The sequence below is a fragment of the Myotis brandtii genome, unplaced genomic scaffold (genome assembly GCF_000412655.1).
Source record: "Myotis brandtii unplaced genomic scaffold, ASM41265v1 scaffold118, whole genome shotgun sequence".
In the NCBI taxonomy this organism is placed as follows: Eukaryota; Metazoa; Chordata; class Mammalia; order Chiroptera; family Vespertilionidae; genus Myotis; species Myotis brandtii.
In genome coordinates, this window is record NW_005354090.1 from 1,687,124 (window position 1) to 1,696,112 (window position 8,989).

The 8,989-nt window shown below is 37.7% G+C and overlaps 1 protein-coding gene across 12 annotated transcripts in view; it reads right to left on the reverse strand.

Annotated features, from left to right (window-relative positions):
* Positions 1-8,989, reverse strand: part of VPS8 (vacuolar protein sorting 8 homolog (S. cerevisiae)) — a 246,001-nt gene that overhangs the window by 171,098 nt on the left and 65,914 nt on the right. For 11 of the 12 annotated variants that reach the window (XR_001359954.1, XM_005858444.2, XM_014530628.1 and 8 more), the window contains 4 exons: positions 8,070-8,240; positions 2,429-2,503; positions 1,391-1,426; positions 393-483 (listed from right to left, as the gene is read on the reverse strand). Coding sequence is in view for 11 of the 12 variants with exons in the window: in XM_005858444.2 (XP_005858506.1) it covers positions 393-483; positions 1,391-1,426; positions 2,429-2,503; positions 8,070-8,240 (373 nt within the window). In the remaining variant the exon portion in view is untranslated. The remainder of the gene's footprint in view (positions 1-392; positions 484-1,390; positions 1,427-2,428; positions 2,504-8,069; positions 8,241-8,989) is intronic. The other variant, XM_014530618.1, reaches the window with a different exon arrangement.

Below are 8,989 nucleotides of genomic sequence, written 5' to 3' on the forward strand. Positions count from 1 at the left end.
GACCAGTAGCTATGATGCACACTGACCACCAGGTGGCACACACTCAATGCATAGGCATGGAAACATGGAACAGACTGATGAATCTCAGAGGGAAGGTGGGAAGAGGGAGGGCGGGAAGAGATTAACTAAAGATCTTATATGCATACTAGAGGCCCAGTGCATGGATTTGTGCACCAGTGGGGTCCTCCGGCCTGGCCTGTGAGGATCAGGACGAAACCAGCAGCCCGACATCCCCTGAGGGGTCCCGGATTGTGAGAGGGTGCACTGGACCTCTAGTCTTGCTTATAAAATACTTAAACATTAAGCTAAAAAAGTGTTCTATGAGTGATTAGTATTATTCATTCTCTCTATTTCAGAAAAAAGTCTACACCACCGGTTTTCTGTTAACTTACCCACAACTGCTTTTGCTTTTCCCTCATGGAAAGACCATGCAAGAGCCAAGGCTTCTGTAAGACAATCTTGTTTCAGGAGATGATCCACCCTCTAAAATGAATAAATGCAAGAAGCTAGACCCCTTTGTCTGACCAATCACAAGTCAGAATTCCTATTTTACCCAATATCTTTCCAGAAGTTGTTGCTTAGTAGCTACAAGTATTCTAATAACCACATGAATATCTAATTTCGAAGAAAAATAATTTCTTAAAGCACTAGATAGTACAGTGACTATATAAGATAGTACTAGGCAGCCACGAGGTCCAAATATAAAAAGAGAAAACAACTAGAATGTCACTGTAACAGAAACGTCTAGTTGCTTATCACAACATCCTTTCACTCCCTCATCCTCAGTAACAAATCCCAAGTTTATTTGAGACAGCAATAAACCAGCTAAAGGACATCTCTAAGACTCCCTTGTTGTTACTTGGGACCATGTGACTAAGTTCTAGCCAATAAGTGGAAGTGTTGTTTGGTATTTCTGGGATATCACCTTAAAAGGGAGGGGCTAGCCTTTCTCTTCTCTTTCCTCCTTTCTCGAATGTGGACTTAACAGCTGGAGCTCCAGCCGCCCTATTGAAACATAGATGACCCTGGGACTAGACACCACAACAAGGATGTGGAACAGGATAGCACACTGAAGACCATGGAGCTGCCACACTAGCCACATCTGGCCTACTGCCAGATGGCTTTTACATGAGAGAAAGCTTGAAGCCACTGTTGAAACTTGAAGCAACAGGCCACTATCATTTTGACTTTTCTGATGTATGTAGCCAAACCTAATTCTAATTTACAGTGAGTTTTATCAAATCAAGTACCTAACAGTTACAATGGTTTTGATGTACATTTCTGAAATTAAAAAGCACTAATCCAAATAATCTTTTTTGGCAAAGTCAAAACAAACATTAAGATGCTATCAGTTCAACAATTCTAACACATAAAATTACTTTGAACTCACCTCTCTCCAGCTTCTCAGCATCATTACATAAACAGACTGGAAAACAAAGAGAAGGAAATTAAAATGACCATCTTTAACAAACTTGGTTGGGAGACACATTTGTCCCTGCCCCACATCTCATTTTGCATCTCTTTAAGTAAAACCATTCATAATACAGTTGAAGTGTTTACTAAAGGGTCTTCCAGGTCCCATATTAAAGAGTAAATCAAACAAACATTTAAAAGTTAATAAGTCTACAGTCTAGGGCAGTGGTTCTCAACCTTCCTAATGCCGCAACCCTTTAATACAGTTCCTCATGTTGTGGTGACCCCCAATTTCATTGTTACAAATTGAACATAATTAAAGCATAGTGATTAATCACAAAAACAATATGTAATTCTATATGTGTTTTCCAATGGTCTTAGGCGACCCCTGTGAAAGGGTTGTTCGATCCCCAAAAGGGGCGCGACCCACAGGTTGAGAACCGCTGGTCTAGGGCGTTAATACCTAGGAACAAGGAACGCTCAATCTCCCTGTACAGACCTGAAAATTTTCAATAATGAAAAAAATATTTCTTCTCCGGGTTGTTTTTTCTGGTTTGTTTGTTTGTTTGTTTGTTTGTAGGGTTTTTTGGGTTTTTTTTAGCACAGGAACAAAATGATATACAAAAAGTTCCTATTCCAGTGATTCTACTCTAAGTCAAAGGCTTCAATGCATTTCAATATGTCCTAAGCTAACCTAATAAAGGACAGCTTAATTACATGACAAATATACATAATAAGGTATCTTCATGGTCATGAAAACATAAATTTGAAGAATATAAAAATACATCCCTGAATAAAGAAAATAAGCATCCTATTAGAATCTAAACGAAAGTAAAAGTATGCCCCAAAGTGAAGAAGGTAAATTAATTAGCTAAAAATCATGACTATCTAATCCCTAAAAGTTTTAGATTACTGCTAATCGATATTCATTTTGTAATGCACTGCCCTCTTCACCAGCAATCTGCTTAAGCCTCAACTATCCTGACACAAACAAATGCCAAGTGGAAGAGCTTACTTTGGTCCCCAAATAAAAGATCTGACCACCATAGCTACTGATGGATTGATAACAAGCCTTCTCTCCAACCAAAGCCTGTAAAAAAGTAAACAAAAACGGTAAAGATTGCACGAATTAGAAGTCTCATTAAGTTTTAAAGAATGTCCATTATAAAGACAACATTTTAGGCTAACCTGGTTTACCCCATAAGTAGGGGAGCATGGATATCAATCATGGGCCAGTCCATCAGTGGAAGGAGCAAAAAAGACAAAGTGCAAGAAAGTAATTCTCTGCTTACACATGGGGTTTATTTTTCAGAATAATGCAGAAAAGGGAGGAACATGCAAACTTGTAAATCTAAAGGAAAACTGTTGCAACCTGCCCCATTATTGGATAACAATAGTCACTGCTTCTGGCAAAGAATAGAGCTGATTGAAAATGGTAGCCCCAAGTTCTTTGAAATAAATATAAATATTAAACACAAGAAGAAACAGGAAGACAAAGTAGCATAGTATATAGGAGTCAGCACAGCCCAGCAAAACAGAAACAAAACCTGCTGTTTGATAAGTCAGGATTGCAAACTTTGGCAATGTCACTTTCTAGGTATGACCTTAAATAAGTTTCAAACTTCCGACATTGAGTTTTCACATCTTTGAAAACCATGCACAGTTTCTTTGAGGCTTAAATATGTTAACATTTATAAATCTCCCAAAATATATAAGCAGTCAATAACAGATAACTATGATAATTAATCTTAACTTTTCACTGTGGAAATTTCAAAATATAGATGAAGATAGAATAAAATAATGAACCCCCTGCAACCATTAACCAGCTTCATTAATTGTCAACTCATCACCAATCTTATCTCATCTATAATCCCACTGACTCCACTGTAACACAGTATAATTTTGAAGTGAATTTCAGATTTTGAATATTTCATTTATAAAAATTCAGTATATATATATAATTACATTAACATGCTTTTAAAATTTAATAATCATTCCTCAATATCAAATACCCAATCAGAGTTTGGATTTCAGCTTGTCTCATAAATGTCAAATGCTGTGTATGTTTTTGTCATTTGGGCTTTTTTTTCTACATTTAATTGTCTGAATCAAGATACAGACAAGGGCCACATATTGGAGCTGGCTGATAGTATTTTTTAATGTATAGGTTTTGCCTCCACCTCTGACCATCCCTTATTTTCCTTTAGGTTTATTTATTAAAGAAGCTGTAACACTATTCCATAAAGTTTCCTCCACCTGATTTTGCTAATTGTGTCAAGGAATCTTTTAACATGTTCCTCTGTCTTCTATATTTTGTCTAGAAGAGGTTTGATCAAAATCAGGGACTTCGATTTTGGTTTGGTTTTTGGCAGTAATATTTCAGTAGGATTTTGGATGATGTTCTTGATTATCAGGTTGAAGTTTCCTTCTATTTCTAGTTTGCTAAGAATTTATCAAGACTAAATGTTAAATTTTCCTGTCTTTTGAGAAGATGATATGGTTTTTCTTTTACCATTAACTAAGTCAAATGCCTCAATGCATTTTAATATGTCCTAAGCTAATCTAATAAAGGACAGCTTAAATACATAACAAATATATTTGGTTACATGGTTGCCTCCTATACACCACCCTGACCCAGGATCAAATCTGAAACCTACCTATGTGCCCTGAGCGGGAATTGAACCTGTGACCTTCCGCTGTATGGGAGGAAGCTCCAACCAACTGAGCCACACCAGCCAGGGCTACGTTGATTTTTAAATGTTAAACCAGTCTTGAATGCCTTGGATAAACACCATTTGATCATGATTACTCTTTTTATACATTGCTGGCTTCTATTTGCTAATATATTATGGATTTTTGCTTCTATACTTATAAGGACATTGGTCTGTTGTATTCTTTATTATAATGTCTTTGTCTCATTTTATTATCAGAGATAATAAGCAAATTTCATTTAAAAAAAAGTATGTGCTCCCATTTACTCTATTTTTGAAAAGATTTCTGTGTAAAATTGGTGGGGTTTTTTTTCCCCTAAAATATGGTAGACTTCACTAGTGAAGTCAACTGGGCCTGGAGTTTTTTTGCAGAAAATGTATTTATTTACTAGATTTTTCATTTCTTCTTGAGTCAGCTTTAGTAATTTGTGCCTTCCAAAGAATTTTTTTCCATTTCATCTAAAATTCTTGAATTTATTGGCATAAAGTTACTCATATTGTTTATTTTTATTGATTTCAGAGAGGAAGGGAGAGGGAGAGAGAGAGAAACATCAATGGTGAGAGAGAATCATTGATCCACTGTCGCCTGCATTCCCCACACTGAGAATCAAGCCGCAACCTGAGCATGTGCCCTGACTGGGAATTGAACTGTGACCTCCTGGTTCACAGGTCAAGGCTCAACCACTGAGCCACGTCGGCTGGGCATACTATCTTTTTAATACCTATAGACTCTATAGTGACATTACCACCCTCACTCCTGATATTAGTAATTGTGCCTTCCTCCTTTTTTCCTTGATTAGTCTCACTAGAGGTTTGTCAATTTTATTTATCTTTCAAAGAACCAGTTTTTGGTTTCTTTAATTTCCTATCATTTGTCCATTTTCCATTTAATTGATTTGTGTTCATCTTTATTATTTCTTCTTTCAATCTACTTTAAGTATATTGTGTTCTCTTTTTTTATTTCCTTAATTAAGATAGAAGCTTAGATCACTTATTTGAGATTTTTCTTCTTTTCTAATGTAAGTATTAATGCTATGAATTACCCTCAAAAACTGATTTAATTGTGGATCACAGATTTTTATATGTTGTATTTTCATTTAGTTCAAAATATATTGTAATTTCCTTTGAGATTTTTTTGTCTCATGGTTTATTTATAAAAGTGTTATTTAATCTCCAAATTTTTGAATTTTCTCCAAAGTGACCCTGATGATTCCTTCAACAATTGGCTGAAGCTTGTTTTATGGCCTATCATATAATCTGTATCAGTGGATGTTCCACATGCACTTGAAAAATAATTGTACTTTGCTTCTGTTGGGTGCAATATTCTATAACTGTCAGGTCAAGTTGATCAACAGTGTTCTTTTTAGTCTTCTATACCCTTAATGTCTTTCTGCCTACTCATTTTATTACTTACTGAGAGAGTTTAAAATTTCCAAACTATAATTGTGAAGTTGTCTTTTTCTCATTTCAATTTTGTTCATTTTTGCTTCATATCCAGTGTATTTTTCATTTCAATCACTTTAGTTTTATCTCTAGATTTACATCTTTTAAAATCTTCCATGTCTCTACTTAATTTTTTGGACATACGGACTATACCTATGATAACTGTTATGTCCTTGTCTGCTAATTCTAATATCTGTTTCAGGTTTAAGTCAGTTTTGATAGATTTTTCTCCTCAGTATAAGTTGTGTTTTACTTTTTCTTTGCATGCCTAGTAATCCCTGATTCGATGGCAGACACTGCAAATTTCAAATTTCAGCATGTTGGGTCCTGGAAATTTCTGTATTCTTATTAATATTATTGTGCTTTGTTCTGGGAGGAGTTAAGTTACCTGGGAACAGTTTGTTCCTTTCTGGTCTTGTTTTTAAGATATGTTAGTGGGGACGAGAGCAGCATTTACTTTAGTTCTAACTATTCCCCACTACTGAGGCAAGATGTCCGAGTACTCTGCCCAATGCATGTGAATCATAAGGTTTTCCATCTGGCTGGTGTAAACAAGCCAGTGTGATCACTAGCTCTCGTTCCTTCCAAATCTTACAAATATTTCTTTCCCTTGCCTTGGGCAGTTTCTATTGATTAGTAGCCTTCTGAATACCCAAGGGGAACCCTTTGTATAGTGCTCTTCACACCAGTACTCTGGCCTGTCCAACCCACACTTGTCTTCCTGCAGTCTCAGTCTCCGCTCTGTCTCAACTCATGGAGTACTCCAAGCTCCAGCTGGGTTCCTCCCCCTGAGCCACATGGAAGCTCTCAAGGACAGACATTGGGATACTCATAGGGCTCATGCCATTTGTCTCCCATTTTGTCAGGAATTGCTGTGCTTCATTACATGATATCCAGTATCTTGGAAACTGTTGTTTCTTTTTCTGATTTTTTTTCCCCAGACAGGAGAGTAAATCCAGGCCCCATTATTCTATCTTAGCTGAAAAGTACAAGCTTAAAGTCTGACTTAAAAAAATACTTCAAAGTATTTTTAATAACCAGACACCAGAAAACATCTAAGTGTGAGACAGTAATTATTCTTACTTTAGAGAATTCTATTGCGTTATTCTTACCCTGGATTTTCTTGGTTTCTAAATTCTAAGGCTGGAAGACCCTTTCATGTATATTTTATGCTCTGAGGTTCTAATATCTCAGAGAGATTTGGGCAATGGCTACATTTCATGCAGCAGACACTCATTAAATATGACCATCATTACTATTTTCTTCAAGAAAATACCCAGGAAGCCTCATAATAGTCTAATTTCCTGCTTAAAGATTACTGGTTTAGGAAACATGAGATCACAATTCAAAGTAATTTAACTATAAACTATCTGTGTAAATTGCTAAAGGCCATTATTACAGTTACTTAAAATATGGTGAAACTAGAGGTCTGGTGCACGAAATTCCGGTGGTGTCCCTCAGCCCAGCCTGCACCCTCCAATCTGGGATCCCTCAGGGGATGTCCAACTGCGGGATTGGGCCTAAACCGGCAGTAGGACATCCCTCTCACAATCCGGGACCTCTGGCTCCTAACCGCTTACCTACCTGCCTGCCTGATTGCCCCTAACCACTCCGATGCTGGCCTTATTGACGCCTAACTGCTCCCCTGCCGGCCTGATCGCCCCCAACTGCCCTCCCCTGCCGGCCTGATCACCCACAACTGCCCTCCCCTGCCGTGACCCACCTCCTCCACCGGGACCCACCTCCTCTGTTCGAGGCAGCGGAGACGCTGGGACAGGCTCCTCCACGCTGAACGGAGCCACAGGACCCCCAGACCTCACCACACAGAGCGGCTGCTGGGCCCCACCTCCGCTGTGCGTGCGGCCATCTTGTGATGGCCATCTTGTGACAACATTAGGGCGTGATACATGAGGGCGTGATGCCACCTAAGCTATTATTAGTATAGATTAATACTAAGATCATAATTTTCATGTCTTCCTTCTCTCCAAGCACACCAACATTTCATCTATCTCCTACTCCAAAAGAATCTTTTTTCTTTCTCTCAAAGCCCATCTTTGCCTTTTAATTCCCACAAACACTATACCTGTTCATTCCTTTACCAATCACCCAAATATTTCCAAAGCCTCATGGGCTACCTGTCACTAGTCATTTACCCCTTAAATCTATCATACTTATTGCTGCCATATTAAACTTTCTAAAATATTTTGCTTTTATAACTCCTGTCTCATAAATTTCCAACTTCATTTTATTATTTTAGTATAAAAGTTAAAACTCTTGGGCATTAAATTAGTCAGATTTCTGAATAGAAGGTAAGAGAAATTATTGTTTTAGTTCACATTCCTGAATATTTACAAACACACCCACATCCACTTCAACCTAGTGGCTTTTAAAGAAACACCTCAAAACATAAAAATAACTCCTCGGAGTTTCTATTTCTAGAACAAAACAGCAACAAAGTACCACGTTTATCAAGTCAGTACTAAGATAATGGGTTACCCTTACCAGTGCCTGACTAACATTTCCTCCGGTGGCTAGTGATTTGAAATGGCTGCTATTATAGACCAACTGAACTTCTGAGATTTCCACTGTTTCCAATTCCTCTTGAGTTTGCCGATCAATCACATGCAACTTCTCTGCACTATCCAAGAGTACAACTGTGCGTGAGTTCATCCACTGCAATTCAAGCACACAACAAAACAAAAGTGAGGCCCATCCCACGCCATCATTCAGGACAAGAAGAAAGCTTGGCCACTCAGTTAAATTACCCTGAGGACTTTATCCATTTAATAACTTCATGACAACACAATCACAGCAAGAACTACTGAGTAAACAGCCCAGAGAACAATAGGACACAACACAATATTGAGTTTGACAGTGCTACAATGACACTCTCGTAGTCCGAAAGAAGGCTAACAAAAATCTTTAATAGATATATGTTACAGGATATATTGGCTTTCATAAAATTTTTTCAAAGGTACATTGGCACAAATGACTTAAGCAAAGTGACAAACTTTGTATTTCAGTTTTACATCAATGAAACAAAAGGGAAAATTAAATCTCATAAACCTAGGTGGTCAAAGGATGATTGTTGAAATATATTTGTAATACATAGTTCAAAATAGAAGCTATTTAAAATATATATTTCCTTCAAAACCTTCCTAAAATTATTAAGAGAGTTTTTGCTGTATTTTTCTATATCTTCTATCCTATCTAATAATAGACAAACATGGTAATTGACCATAACTTCGCTACACCTCCCATTGGCTAATCGGTGTGATATGCAAATTAACCGCCAACAAAGATAGTGGCTAATTTGCATACTGCAGGCAGGGCGGGACAGCGCCATCCCACCTGCCCTGCTGCCATCCAGGCCTGCTATCTGTGACCCGGGGCGGCAGGCGTCCGTGTGCGAGCCGACCTGG